The sequence below is a fragment of the Xylocopa sonorina genome, chromosome 1 (genome assembly GCF_050948175.1).
Source record: "Xylocopa sonorina isolate GNS202 chromosome 1, iyXylSono1_principal, whole genome shotgun sequence".
Classification (NCBI taxonomy): Eukaryota; Metazoa; Arthropoda; class Insecta; order Hymenoptera; family Apidae; genus Xylocopa; species Xylocopa sonorina.
In genome coordinates this window covers 20,279,624-20,295,409 of record NC_135193.1, presented here as the reverse complement: position 1 = coordinate 20,295,409, position 15,786 = coordinate 20,279,624, and the positions used below count along the sequence as shown (strand labels likewise).

The 15,786-nt window shown below is 54.5% G+C and overlaps 1 protein-coding gene across 2 annotated transcripts in view; it reads right to left on the bottom strand.

Moving 5' to 3' along the window:
• Positions 1-15,786, bottom strand: part of Pxb (putative Hedgehog signaling attenuator pxb) — a 212,474-nt gene that overhangs the window by 39,517 nt on the left and 157,171 nt on the right. For both annotated transcript variants that reach the window (XM_076902042.1, XM_076902034.1), the window contains exon 2: positions 9,105-9,282. In XM_076902042.1, the coding sequence (XP_076758157.1) occupies positions 9,105-9,266 (162 nt within the window). In that variant the 5' untranslated portion in view covers positions 9,267-9,282. The remainder of the gene's footprint in view (positions 1-9,104; positions 9,283-15,786) is intronic.

Genomic DNA, 15,786 nt, shown 5'->3' with positions numbered 1-15,786 from the left:
TAATCGTCCGTATTCCAGGGGCGTTCGGATCGCGAGCAGCCCCTCGTTAGTCTCGCGCGCGTGTGACGGAGGAAGTTTGGGCGGCGCTCGAGCGTGAACGGAAGTTCCGAGGATTTCGGGGACAAAGCTCCTCCTTATCCTCTTTTCGTCGTCACCCTCGCCGCTTGTTTTCGCCGTTTGTCTCGTTTACCGCAACCCCCGGGGAATTAGATATTAAAGCGAGGTGGGGGAGAACGAAGGCCACGCTCGTGCTTCCGTCTGGAAAATTAACGCGTCGCGGCCGCTTTTGTGTCCCGCGACGAGACGATATTGTTTTACACGACACCCCTCTCCCCTATTGGCCAATCGTGAGGTCGCGTTCCCTCGAAACAGCGACTCCGCAGGCATCCACGGACGAAATCGGATTCCATTGTTCCTTGATAGAGACACTATTGTCCCGTTAAAGGCCGCGTTTCCCAACGAAGATTTTGTTCGCGCTCGTTCGCCGCTGGCGGCGCTGGAACCCAAGGTTTTCAGAAATTAACAAGCACACGGAGCTGGCTCGTTAGTCATGAAAATTCGCGCAAGTGTTCATTAAGGGTTAATGATGCCATTAGACGTAACCCAGGGCCGAGATCGTTAACGACGCGCTGGAAATATCGTTCCTGGGACCAGCTGCGCTCACGCGGTGTTAACAGTAATCAAAGAATCCGAGTGCGGTTACTTTTTGGTCCGCGACGATCCCTCTCGACGAAGTTGATTCTCGCGTGCCGCGAGCGCTTCTATTTATCGAGCGTTCGAGGGAGAAGGACCAGCTGGAAGCGTCGACGATCCTCGCGACGCGATTACCAGCCTTGATTCTCCGCGAGATTCAGCGGATTCCCGCAGACCTTTTCTTTCTCTTCTCTTCCTCTTCCGGAACGCGTTTCACTCCGTTTGGCACGTTTTGACGGCCGCCACGCTTCCGCGTTGCCCTCCATTCCTCCGTTTCCTCCTCCTCTTTCACTCTCCCTCAGAAACTGCGATTAAGAGACGCGTGTCGGGGCACATCGAATTCCTGCCATCGCTTTCCCTCCTCGACTCATTGTTATTCGACTTCTTGCGATCGTTCCGCAGCCACCGTTCGACTCCACCGCGAACGCGATCATGTTTTTGCCTCGACGCCAGTTATTAGACCGGCTAGGTCGGTTATTAATTACGCCAGGGTTAATTGGCTTCCCAGAGACTGCCACCGAAATCGATCGTTCGCTCCAACCAACGTCTCCTCGTACCTTACTTGGCTCGATTCGCACGATCTCTTCTTCTCAGATAATCGCGGAAAATCGAGCAACAAACGAGAACGAAAACACAACGCGAGAGCAGCCTAACAAGCTACTCGACTGTCAGCAAAAGAGGGAACCGAACTCTCGACGCGCGGATGGTTTTAATGGACCGCAGAGGGCCGAGGGGCGACGCGCGAGGCCGGAAATTTTTCCGCATGACTCGTCCCGCAGCGACGACTAACGACGCCAGGGACGACGCTGGTCCCCGGCGCGAAGGGTCGTTTGGCTCGCGCGATACTCCGCGCTGCGGTTTCGCTACACCCTCGTTACGATCCCCGCTCGACCGTTGATTATTCCGGATACGCGTAAACACCGCGGCGACCTCCGCGCGGAACCAGCGGGAGACGAGCGCGTCGCCCAACTGGTCGCCACTGGAATTTCCTCGTCCACCGCGAACTCTCCTCCCCTTTGCGCTGCTTATTTCTATTCGCTGTTGATTCATGGATTCGTTGGACGAGATCCTGTTGGAGATCTCACGAAATTGTCCTCGTGAAACGCGCGTAGGTTGTCCGTGGATCTTGTTTCGAGGTGGAAGAGGAAGAAGGAAGACGCGAGACGAGGGTGTTTTTTCCAGCAGCACGTCCGCAAGGTCGAGAAAGTTTTCACGTGCCCGTTTCCACGGAAGCGCGCTGTGTAAACACGCGCTGGCAGCTAACGACAAAGAGTGGATACAGGCTCCACGACTTCTGCTTCGTCTGGCTTCTATATTCCTGGTTCCCCCTCCTCTCTGGTCTAATTATAATCGGCTGTTATTTTTGTTCCACGTGGGAAAACTAATGAAACGTGCCCCCCTTTCTTTTTTTCTCGAATTAACAATGCGGTGTCTTTGGTTGTATACGCCTGGGGGAGGCACTTGGGAGCTAATGGCGGCCGGAAGTTTGGCGCCTCGTGGTCTATCGATAACTTCTTGTATCTGCGTCCGGTGGTTTCCTGCTGGCACTCCCGCCTCGACGTTCTCCCTCCACGATCCGCTATCTTTACGTCCCAACTTTCTCGTCGCTGTGACTCATTGTTTCAGAGAACGCGGAAAAGTTATGAAAGGTGCGCTGTTAATCGTTCTTGCCCAAGTGAGCCGTAATCTTTATTTATTAAAATACAGGGTCGAGGCGTTCTTCGAGTTCTCGAGTCCCTTCGAGACTCCGAGCAGACTAAACATTCCCGTAAGAACCCACTCGTGCCTCGCCTGTTCAAGTGGTACGCGTACCCTCTGCTGGCCCAAGAAGAGCCTCCATCTTCGTTTCTATACCCCGTAGTCTGGCTAAAAATCGCCGATAGCTCAGGATGATTCTATTCCAGCGAGAATGGGGTGGCTCGCGTCCGATTTATCGCACCCTTTCAAGGCCAGGCTGGGATCCTTATTACGCTGGTCGAAACGGTTATTGGTCGGCTTTATGTCGAAGTAAAACCCGTGAACAGCGCGGAAACGGCCGGCACCCGGTTATTCGTGGGCACAATAACAGCTTGAACGGGGCGAGACGATACCAGGTCGGTGGGAAGAATCTCTGTTAAGGGCTTCCGTGGATCTCCGTCCACGGTTCTCGCCTAACGAAAGTATAAGAGCCTCGACACGGTCCCGCGATATATACGGGATTAGACGACGACTTACACCGTGAATATCCCGTTAAAACCGTCTGCATCTCGTCTTGGTACCGTTCGTATTTATGGATTCGCGTATTTAACGGTGTTAACCGTCGAGCATTTTTAAGATCGTCGTACATTACTTTCGTAGTCGCGAGAGAACCTTACGTATGACGTTTTTTTTTTACTTATTCGAGCAAAATCGATACGCGTTCGGTCGACAGAAAAATCACGAGAGCTCGTTTCAACGGGCGCTCGAAGGACCATCGAGTTTATTCGTTTCATTAAAGGCATCGGGATTCCAGCGCGATTTCAGGCTACAGGAATACCAACGGAGACCAGCAGCTATCGTCGAAAAACAAGCCCGCGCTACCAGCTTGCTAGACAAACAACAACAGTAGTGCTATCTAAACACGTCGACGAGTCAGCACTCCCGAGCACACCGTTCCTCCTCGCTTGGCGGAAGATTAACTTGACGCGTGACGCGCAGATTACAGCAACTTCTCCGCCATCTCGTTTCCACGGTCCAAGCCCGCGAAACAGCCTCTCGACGCTCCTCAGCGTTTCTTCAGCGACACCTGACGCCGGTCTGCTCGCCAACTTCCTGCTCGCGCGTTCAGAGAGGCTGACGTGTCCGAATCCCCGCGGGAGGACTCGTCGAACGCGCGAACGGACCGATAACAGGATGGCCACGCGGATTAATCGATGATTTACGCTTGCAGGATAAAGCACCAGCCGCGTGGACGCGCGGCACACGGCGCGCAGGATGATTTACCCGCGTTTTCCTGGGGAAAGTTCACGCGACCGCCAGGAAACTGGCGAACGCGCGTGCACGCGCGCTGATCATGCGATTCGAAACCAGGCCCGACACGCGCGATTTAATATCGACTCTAATCCGCGATAACGACCACCTAGCTCGCGGATACCTCGTTCGAGCGCCATTTAACAGCCACGCCAGCTGGCTCTCGCTGGGACTAGACTTATCGCGATGAAAAATGAACGATCTGGGGGACGACTTCCTTCGAACGTCGCGGTTTTCTTTCGTTGATGGCGAGCAGGTTCTCGTCCGGTTACTGGGATGATTGAACGACGCGCGCCGCGCCTCTCGAGCGGCGAGCAACCACGGGAAACTGATTTCTACCGAGCGGACGTAAAACCGCGTCGGACGAGGCGAAGCGGTTTCGCGTTCTTCCTCCGTTTGGTCGTCGAGCGTGGAAAGAAGCCTCGCAAAGCCACGCTTGAAGAATTTTTTAATTGCGACATCTCGACGGAGGACACGTTCGTTTGCACGACTCTGGGTGGAGCGAGTGGTTGCGACAGGGATCGGGATTGAAGAGCGCAAAGGAGGACCTCGCGGAATCTCTGACCGCGATGATACGCCGTGGAAGTTGAAAAATATTACGCGGCCCGTGGAAGAACGAGCGGAATAAATCAGCGCGCGGGGTTACAAAGCGCGCGGCAACTGTCCGCCCGAGTTTCAACCGTTTCATCCCTCGCGTCGCGCGGAACTCCTCCGGACCAGAAGCCAGGAGGGCGCGGGTCCTTTTGCCTGGGATCAAAGGATCTTCGCGACCCGCCCCGGCTGCCTCCTGCTCGTTTCCGCATAATTTCGCGATTCTTCAACGGCCATTTTCACGGCACGATGCGTGTGTTCCCCGCGTATCTCGCCTCAGAGCGATGCTAATGGAGTTTTAATGCCCGGCTTAATAACTGCCCGATGGAACCGACGCGGCGACGCCTCCTCCCGCTTTCCTCGTTCGCGTCGAGGCTCGCAGGCTCGCATTAGAGATCGAAAAAGGGCCTTCGTCGTCCATAAACCGAACCGTTATTGTCCGTATCGAGGAACCAGGGAATTATCGTGGACTCGCGAACGCACAGCCAGAGGAAGCAGTGGTTATTGCGATAGGCAAACCAGTTCCAGGACGCGGTACCCCGGGCGGACTGGCAGGAAATCCGGGCTATCGACGAAAGAGGAGAGAGACACAATCGTTTCGAGATAATCCGGACGAGGGTACTCCTCTCCTCTGTCGATATCCAGGAAGAGGACGTCGACGTCTGGCATCGATAACGATACGTTCAGCGATCGAGCCCGCCTCGATAAACGAAACCAATTCCGCTCGTGCTGTAATTAACCGTGGCTGCGACGATACAGGCGCCCGCAGAGCGGAGGACGCCTCCGCCTGCGCCGCTGAGGACCCGCCGCAATAACTACCTTCTTCCTTCCCATTTTCCAAGCCAGGTTCCCCTTTTTTTTCTCCTTTTTTGCGTTCATCCGTTGGATTATACGCGCACGGTCGTCGCGAGAAACTTCCGCCGCGCCTGGGTGGCAACGACGGCATTCTTTCACCCTCTGCTCGTCTTTCGTTCGCGTCCTTTTCCTCGACCAACCCCCGCGGCGCGCGATTCTTCCGCGCCGCTCTCACGAGCTGCGCCGACAGAAACAAAGCGGATTCCCAGGCGTAATAAAGAGACCTCGCCCCGTGACGCAGGAACGTTATCACCGACGACTCACCCTTCGCGTCGTTTCCGCACACCCCTCCGTTCTTCCGCCGTTCTTTCGACGCCCCACCGTCGAGCGATCGAAGGCTGGCGAAAGAGAAACGAACTCGCGCCGGAATCCGATTTCGTCGCGGACTCTTGCAGGTAGTTTCTTCACCTCGACCAGCCCTGGGGCTCTCGACTTTCCCCCCTTTGAGCCGCAAGTTTCGCAATCCCGCACCCTTGAGCACTTCCACCGTCAGATGTATATTGCAATCTCGCGCAGACATAATTCAAACGCAAACATTGGACAATTGGTCGCAGTCGTCGCATTATACTGGCGAGTTGATCTAAACTTTCATTGCGAGGAGGATTTGGACGCGTTTCGATCGTCGATGGATAAATATCGAAATGATAGCGATTGCACGGCACAGCTGAGTAGTTTGATGAGAGGTATTGCTTTCGTCCCGCGAGACGACTCGAATAAACAGTGAAAAGGGGTAGTTTTAATGAACACGCGTTATATATCGTCTAATAAACTTGCGCGAACTATACACCTCTCTTTAATTACCGTCATCCTGCGCTCGCTCGTCCTCTACCTCCATCCCTTTAATTCATCCCCTCGCTTATCTCTATCTGCCCGTGTCTCTTACGATACGATACCCAGGCGAAGTTCTTCAGAAGCAACGCTTCTTGTACGCGACCCTCTGAGACGCCCATCGTGGAGAAAGACGTAATTTCGCTGGCAGATGTCGAGCGAGGGTGGAAGTCTGTTCGAGAGGGAGAGTGGCGATATAATTCTCAGGACAAATCGGCGGATCGTTGCCGGATAAAGACGGAGGGTAAAAGTGGCGACGCCTCCGCGGATCGAAGGTTGAAACGGAAAAGGGTGCGACGTCAGACGGTCGTGAGAGACGAGGAGCGCTCGTTGTCCCAATTTCGAGGGCGTTGGGAGCTCGGTCAAGGAGCAGTGGGGGGATAAACAAAATGTTTGCTGCAATTTCGGTAGTTAGAGCTTCTCCCTCGAAGGGGTGGGACGCGTCGAGAAGGAGGCGGCGGCGGGAAAGAGAGAGAATTCAATTAAGGACGCTCGATGCGTTTAACACCCCCGTAAAGCCAGACGGGAGGGCGCAAAAACCAGAGAGCGGTGCTTTCCTTCGAAACTCACGGGATTTGCATGCGCAGCGCGAAACCGTAACCACCCCCTCTTTCCGTTCTGCGGTCGGTCGCGTACACGTCGCGGGCTAAATAATCATTTTAGATTAAACCCTCGCGCGCTGCAAGACACTGCTCGATATTAAAGTAATTTAATAGAACGCGAGCGGCGCGAAATTAGAAATTTCGAACGGCCGTTCGCCGTTGTAAATAACGGGTGGGGGGGGGGGGGGGAATTTTAGACGGATTTAGACGGCCCCGTCTCGCGTTCAAACGCGGCCCACCGCCGTGACCCGCGATCCTCGCGAAATATCCGACCCTTTAATCGAGACGAGGCGAGCGATAAATCTCGCGAGAGAGCCAGGGGTGGGGCGATTCTCCAATTACGCGTAATGATGTAAAATCGCTGGGCGATAATGGGTAGCCGGGTTGACGACGCTACCCAGGACACGTGTTCTCTATTAATAGGGCCCGGCTGTTTTTATCCGGCCACGGGTCGTCGCGGTTGGAAAAAGCGCGGCGGCTGAACGCGAAGAAGGGAGGCGAAAAGGAAGAGGCGCTGGCAGACCGATGGCGCCTGTCAGGGGTAAATACGGTTTTTTAACGGGCCGCTAAAGACAATAACAGAAACAGCGCCGCGCGCGCCGCGCGTTTCCACGACCCTCTCTTCCGTTCGCCACGTCTGCAAAGGGGGAAACGCTCTCTCTCTCTCTCTCTCTGGATCTCTCGATTTCTACGGCAACCAGGGCACAGCCGATTATTCTTCCAGACTGGCCTCACTTTTAACATCCGCCCCGACGATCCTCGTTCCTCCTTCGCGTTGCTCCCGGTTTTTGCGCCAGCTCCACAACCGGGTCCCGTCCAACGATTTGCGCGACGATAAAACCTAACGAGCGAGCGCGAGGCTGAGAGTAATCCGCGCTAGAGTCCACCTCGCGACGCGAATGGAATTTCAGAGAGGCGTACAGTAAAACTCGGCGATACTTTGATAACGAGCCGGCTGTCGGACGTTTCAGCTCGTTTTAATTGATCGAAACGATCAGTGGTCGAAATTATCGCGCCCTGTCTCCTTTCAGAGGCGAGAGAATCTTTCTGAATGCCGTGGACGCGCGACAGTTGTAATAAAACGGGTGGACGGGAATTAATGGAGCCACTGGCCGGGAAAAATAAAGTCCTGCGACGTCCGCGGCCACGATCCGCGGAGAATTTTAAAGGTCCGTCGCCGCGACCCCGCGCGCGGCAACTTATTCGAAAGTTGCGACACGCCAGAGCCGCCAGCCACCCCTCGCGACCGCCCCCTCGCGGTATACGAACGGGGAATATCGGTCGAGCTACTTTAATTGGAATTCTTTGCCCATCTTCCGGATCGCTTCGAGCCAAGAGAAAAGTTGGACCGCGTATACGTGCCTCCGCATCGCCGCTAATAGTTGTATTTCTTACTTCATCTCTTAACCCTCCGCGGCACGATATAGGAAAAGTTGCGCTTCCTCCAAAAGACGGACGTCCTCGACGATGGTTCGAACTCGCGGAATTATTACCACGATCGTTTCCTTTTCTTCGACGATCACGCGTTTATCAACGGATCGTTTCCCGTGGTAAGGAAGTTACTCGAACTCGTTTCTACCCCTCGCGTTCGCGATACAATTTTCAATCGGTTGATAAGGAGCTGTGGAATTTATCCAGCCTTAAATTCGCGTCATTTCGATGGGAATCGAGGCGAGTCAACAGGGCGACGTTCGTTTCTTCGACAGGATTTTTTTCTACCACCTGTTTCCACCCCCTTTTGGGGGTCTCTGCGTTCAAGAATTTGTCGAGACTTCGATCACATCACACAGAGGTGATTAGACTCGACGAATTTCCGCACGAATCATCGTGTGACCTTTAAAATTGACTCGAAAGAGTACAGAGTGTTTGGCGCTTTTTTTAAACAGTCCATCGCGGGTCAGATGCGATACTCGAAGAGCACGAGGCACGCGGATTACACTTGAGAATACTTCGTACGCGGCGCGAGTCCGAGAAGTTTCTCAAAGATGGATTGGCCGAAGGGAGTCGACGTAAGCCGCCATCGAACTGGAGAGTTATGAATGCGAAACGGAAGTGGTATCAAGAATTAACGAACTCGTACCCAATCCGCGGTAAAGTCGCTCCAAAGATTAAAGTAAAAAGTTCTCGAGCTTGAACAGAGTCTTTGCTTCCCAGCCACTCTTTTTTTTTCTCTCCTTGCTATGCGAGTATCGCGTACCGCGAATCCGATTATCCCTTGCCGCGAACGGTCCCTTTCGCCAGCTGCAGGGACTCCTTGAAAGTCCACAAATCGCGCGCGTAACTCGAAACTCGCGCGTTAGCGTCAGAAGGGGACGAGTTCGAAAGCAACGTTGGCTCGAGATCGATCGTCCAGCCGAATCTGCAGCGACGTAACTGGGTCTCGCCGTTTTGTGGATTGCGGTGGCGTAGCCAGGGGCTCGTAACAGTACATTACACACGATATCTGTTTAGTTGGAGCAACTGGAGAATTTCGCGAGGGGGAGGGGGAGAGGATTCGCGAAACGTGGCAGAAGTAACGACTGAGATAACCAGGCGGATCGAACTCACCGGAATGGCGACGCAATCTTCGATCTCGGTGAGCGGCTCCTCCGAGCAAAAGGTGCCGTCAGTGAGGAACGGCGGCCGAGGGGGTGGCGGCAACCGGAACTCAGGGGGTGGCCCGGGGCACTCGGGGCACTCCGTGCTCTCCAGCGTCTCCAGCTCCTCCATCCTCCACCTCAGCGTGCTGAAAACCACACGGAAAATCAACGCTCGATTAATCTTATTGACAGAACTATTAATCGGCTCCGCGAGCACGCCAGCCTTTATCTCTTCCAGCGTCTCGGTAATTTATTCTTCCTCTTTTCCGCTCGCACGCGAGCCAGCGCCGCGGCATTGATTTTTTCGACCGCTCCTCTGTTCCTCGCTCGGCTGCGAGTTACTCGCCGGTCGAACGGATTTCCCAGGGACCCTCGAAACCGAGTTACGTGTGTATATATATGTATGTAAGTATGTATTTCTGTGCAGGTGTACACCATTGGCCAGCCAGCGTAGACGCCGCGAAACGCCGGCGCGTGGAAAACAATCCAAGGGGGCGCCGTGGAAATCTCGTTACCCCCGTGGAACCGCGATCGTACGCTGGCCAAACGATCTTTCCAGCGAGGGACGAAGACAGAGGGTGCTGAAGAACGAGCAGAAGGGAGGAGAGAGCAAAAAAAAGAAAGAAAAGGAAGCAAAGAGAAGCCACGAAACGGAAGGGACAACGAGGGTTCGCCGCTCAGATAAACTCGTTAGCAACGGGTATCGTCGAGGGAAAACAGTCGGTGGTCTAGGCGAGGAACGCGACCGGTGCGGACCAGTCTGGCGACTCGTTGACTTGCAAAAGGAGGAAAAAGTGGGGGACGGAGAAAGAAATACCGGCTGACCGAGAAAGTTCCCAGCGAGGGGTTAAAATGATAACGTAGAGTGGATTTCGCTCGGCTAATTAAGAGATACGTGTCTGCTGGTCCTAATGGCTGGTGACCAAGGAATACGTACGAGGAGAGCACCCTGAGCGGTGTGACTCTGAATCGAGAGTAAGCGGTTGGTTCTTTCTGTTCGCCACACGCGTGCACCCACCGCGGAGCAGCTTTGGGTGCGAGTCGTTCTCGAGCAGTCGTTGCAGAGTGGCTGTTGAACGGTCCCCACCTAGTCGGTATGCTAATACTGGGACTTAATTACAGCTCCATAATGAATCAGTCACGCCAACGGTTCGTCTGTCAGCCAGCACCCCATCCGCCTATCCGGGGCACACACGATTGTATTCCGTTGATTAATTGTTTCGACCTCCACGCAAGCCACGACTCCGCGACGTTCCAGCGGGATGATACGCGGCGTACGTCATTCAGAGGCGAATAAACGAGGCCTCCACTGTGCTCGATACGCTTTTTAATCGATACAGAGACAGGTAGATGATCTTTGACGTGGAGAATGAAGGAAGAGCTTCTTTTATTCGATTATTCTCATCGATGTCGGTCTTGTGTTTTCGCTAAAAGGGGGAGCATGAATACGTACAAGCGTGTCCTGTGTAACCGCGCTCCCCAGGCGAAGCGTTCGCATCCTCGGGGAACACTTGTCTACTGGTAGCTGCTCGTTCGAGCTGACAAGCGAAGAGAGTCGAGGAAAAAAGAGCCGCAAGAAGGATACTCCATTAGCGCGTAGCAAAACAGACTCGAACCTTGTTGCGGTAAAAAACGGGACGACCGTTTAACTCGAATCGTCGGCAGTTCGAGGCAATAAGAAAGCGTTCCCCCCTCCCCTCTGGTCCCGTTGATCCGTCGGGGAAGCGTGGAAACGGCGGCCAAGCCTCGGTTCCGCTCGAGACGCGAGCGAAACTATGTAAATGGCGGACGAATCGATGAAAGGAGCGAGAACATCGCCGGTGAAAAGAATATTCGGCCACTATTTCCCGAGCGACGACCCAGGGCCTGAGAAAAGCGTGTAGACGAAGAGGGAGGGTGGATCGAGAAATGCTGGAGGAACGAACGGTGAATGAAGTCGAAGGAAGGAGGAGAGGAACACGTCCGCGTTCAGTTTAATAAATGCAGCCTTCCTTCCGTTCCGTTTCTTGGCTCGGCCGATATTCCAGCTCGGCTGGAGCGACGCTGGAACCACCGCCACGGTGTTCCAGCGCTCCTCGAAGCCCAACCACCCCTTCTCATTCGCATGCAGAGCGGAACGCGGACGAGCAGCGAAGCGAGCGCCGTTGAAGCGCTCATCTCGTTTCCGGCTACGGCTCTCCCAGCGAGCCAAATCTCCAGTTCCCGTGATTTTTATTTAATTCTACCCGATACAATCCCTCTCCGTGTCTCCGTAGACGCGGAATGGATCGCATCCCGTTTCACGCGTTTCTACCACCGCTGGCCTCCTCGACCGGCGTTGCGTTCGCGCTCGTACGGGACGAGGAAACCCACGGTTACGCCTCGCGATTTCGAATAGTCACGATTTTAAAACGCGACTCGCGATATCGCACGGATGATCGTGATCGAGAAAAAAAATTGCGACACTTTTTGCGGCGGGTTTCGACGCCTCGCTAAATTTGTCTGGAAAATTGAACGTTTCTAAGGGTAGGGGTGTATTATCCGGCAGTATTGTCGGTGGATTCCTCGCGCGACGGAGAAACCGCGGATCAAAAATCGTACAAAAGGAGGATAGGGGATGGCGGGTGTAGACGGAGGATTCAATGGCTGGCGGAGACGCCACAATGCCGTCTCGCGGAGCCTATCGGTATTTTCCAGGCGAACAGGGAACCGCGTCTACGCCGCGTTAAATATTCGCCTTTCGGCGGGGATCTCGCCGGGATTGAGGCTTTTCGCGGATACGAAAACGTTGTCTGGCGTTCGCGAGAGGCGGGAGACTCGGTTGTCTAGAGATAGATCCAGCGGCTCGCGCGGTTTCCAATCGAAAATCGAAGCTGCGCGAGACGGGGCGATCCGTGAAGACAAGAGGCGGAAAAATCGAGAAGTTAATTCGAGCTGGTTCGAGCGAGCGGGGGAAAAAAAGGAACCAGAGAAGAAAGAAACGCGGTTAGCTAGTTTCCGTAGAACACGAACGATGCGTCTTCTATTGTCTCGAGAACCAAGGCGCGGAACAATGTCCGACACGGGCAGGAATTTATTCGAGGGTTAATTGGAAGCGCGACGCGCGATTTCGCGCCGATAAATCTCGACGTCCGCGGGAGCCAGTGCGAGGAGCTGGCCCACCTCTCGAAATAGCCAGGACAGCGACGACGAGGGCCAGCTCGAGGCCGAACTCGAAGCGGGTCGCGGACGAAAATTTCGGCCTGGAACCGGAATTAGAAGTGATGCGCCGGAAACAGGGAAATGCACGTCGCCTCTAATGAAATTGTGCGCTCGAGAGTGGCCGTCCCGAAAAAAACCGCGCGGTTCAGCACGCGTACGCGGCGCGTTCCACGCGCTGCGCTAATAAATACGAATATACCGGCGGGCGCAACGAGCTGGACCCGTGGCGACTAATTCTGACGGAGGGAAGAGCGATTCGAAAGTACGACGCGATGGCTAGTGAATAAATAACCGTGGGTGTAGTTGCGCGTCCGGGATACAGGGAGCGGGGTTACGTTACGCGTACTCGTAATTATTGCATTAATTAAACGTTGCTATAAACCACCGCGCCGTGGAGATAAGAGGATTGCGCGGGTGAAAAAAACTGGTTACGCGTGGGACGATCGCTCGCAGGTATCCTGTAAATAAAAACGTGGACGCGCGCCGCCTGCAGTAATTATCGTTATTAGGTTACCGATCTTTACGCGTACGCGGGGAAACACGAGTCCTGGGAACCGTGCTCGCCGGCTCGTGCCGCGAGAAAATGCGCAAATTAATTCCGGATAAAATATGCAGATCGCGTCGTTACGTATAAACGTTGATACGAACGTTTCTCCGGTGCTTGTTCGGTAATTCTCGCCAGCAGGAATTGCAAAGTCGCGGCGAATACTCATAAATCATCCTGGATCCTGGTAAGAATTTTCGACGCGTTCGAGCGACCCTGAACTGCTCGGGAACCACGAACAGGGGTGATTTTTTTTTCGAGCGTATCCAGCTGTCGGCTACGAGGTAGAACGAGCGCGTAAAACCGTGTCCTCCCGCAGCTGACATGGGGCGGTAATTTCATTATGAAAACCCCGGCGAGCCTACGCGGCGGAATATGTTCGCCGCGTGACGGGGTTGGCGCGGTGTGGCCCTGGAAAAAAAGTGCACGCAGAGAGCCGCGATACCAGCAGGAGTACAGGCGGAAGGTCGACGAGACAGAAGAGGGTGGCGGGGGTTAGATTTCGCGAACCGCGTCCCGCGAAATTTCATAACGTCGCCAACGGCGCACCCCCCTCGTCCACGAACGAAATCCACCGCGTTTCGCCGTTCCTCCCGAAACGAATGTCGCCGTGGCTGCTATTTATGGGCCGGCTGGGTTCGTTTAATGTACTCTGGCTGAGAAACGAGCGCGTTTCGTTCCGCGGCGCGGATCACCGTGACCGATTCAACGTGGAATCGTCTTCGACGTTTCGCGCGATTTGTTGGCCAGATTTTGGGGTAACGTGACGAACGATCCGTAAATCAAGCAACGTAGTAACGAAGGTGGCTAAGATCGAACGCGATTAGATGAAAGTCGAGCGTGGAGGGTGGATAGCGAGTCGCGTAGGGGGTGCGTTTGGCCGGGGGGCTCGAAAAGTGTCGTTCGAGTGGATCGTCGTCCTTGGGCCACGACGCCCTTCGTTGGTAAGTTTAAATTAACCCGTTTTAATCCCGCGGGAAAGTTGGCCGTGCCCGCGAGCCGGCCTTGTTCAAGTCCCGACGTTAAGTAATCAGATTAGCGCGGACCAACCTCGGGACGTCGCGGAAATTGCGTTAATCCACTTTCTCCCGGGCCGTTGACGGTCGAAACGGTCGGATAATCGTTTGAAAAATAAAGAGGCAAATCTCTCCTACGCGCGCATCGGTCCGCGACGCGAACCATCCGCGAGTTTCGAAGCGAGTTTCAGGGAGCCGTGGCTCGCGACGAAGGGATGAGGAACGAGCGAGCAACGGCTCTTCCGGGCGGAGGCGAAAGTAGACGAGATTAATTTGGAACGTCTCGAGATTCTGACGCGCGATTCGACGCCAGGAACTTCGGGCATTAATTATGCCACGATATTTCGTTTCGTCGCGTTACCTGCATCCATCGTTACTTGCTACAGAGCGAGCAGCGAACTTTTCAAACATTCACGCGCAACGGTGATTCGACGAGCTTCAAAGTTCACCGCTACCTGTACGAGACACGTAAATAGGGAAAAACCTAGCCAGACCCTTGAACCGTAAAGTACAATTCCATCGACGCGTTTCCTTCTGCCGCTTATGGCTGGTGTCGACCAACAATTACGCGAACCAGGAATCCAATACCCTCGACCAACCACCGCTGGAGCGACGTTAATCTCGTTCGACGTACCTCGACGAAAACGACTGCTCGCAAGTTTCGCCAGGTCCCACGGCGGTAATTACGCAAGCACGCTCGTTAACGAACGCCAACGGAAAAGCATGGAAAAAGTCGCGAAACGTCTGCGCCGACGCCTAACGTTTCTCCTGTACAAAGTGACGAAGGAACAATTTTCCAGCGATCAGTCGATAGAGAAATCCACGAGCAACGTTCAATCGCGAACGACGAAACGAGAGAGCGAGCTTCGTGGGCTACGTTCGGTGGTGCGTTGGCCCGTGGAGAGCATCGACACGCCCGATCAGAAATCGTCGAGCGTAGGCGGGCTGGCTGTCCGCAGGGGACTGGCATTTGCGTTTTCGGTTTGCACACGCGTGCGGCGAGCATCGACCAGTGTCGCATTATTTCAGCATTAGCCTCTGCTCGCCGAGCACCCGTGTCCGTCTGTTAAGTGATACAAACTCGACCAACGCACGCGAATAGCCGCTCGCGACCAACGTGACGCAGGAAGATGGCCATTGCTGTTTCCAAACAACCGTCGCGCGGCTAACGACATCGACCGCCTCGCATTTCCATCGTTTCGTCAGCGCCATCGATGTTACTCTCCCGTTTCTTCGACCGGGAATTCTCGATTCTCGATTCCCGCGAGTTATTGTATTACACAATCGACGGCCACGAACTTGGACGCGAGTCGATCGCGAACGCAGGGACACTCGAACAGCGTTCTCCACCCACGTGGTCCCCCGTTTATCCGCTTTCTCCTCTCCGACGATCATCAATTACGGTGCTCGCGAACGACGCGTGCCACGCTCTACCCACGTCCGAAGATGCATACCGTCCCACCTGGATTAACCGTAACCAGTGACTCTCTGAGACCTCCTCGAGCACGGACAATCCGTAGCGATTCCCTCCAGGAATCCCGGCCCCGTGAAATTGTTCGAGTAGCTCGCGGTCCGCTCCAATTCCGAACAAGAGTATCGTTCCGTTTCAACGACTCTTTTTTCTTCCTTCTTCCCCTTCTCTATTTTTTTTTTACTCCTCCCGTAACTACCGTCGAGTCGAGTGGCAATTATTCCTGGAGACGGCTACAATGGAGGCACGGGTAATCAAATGATCGGTACGTCTCCCGTTCCCGGTGAGAAACGAGCGAAACGTATCGTTCCCCGGGAGCAGTGCCGTCCGCGTTGTCGACGATAAAAGCAGACCCGTAACGAGCAGCCCCGCTTTATGACGCGATGCTTAATGCAACGCGATTCAACTGCTTAGGCGAGCCGACGCTTGGGACGGCGGA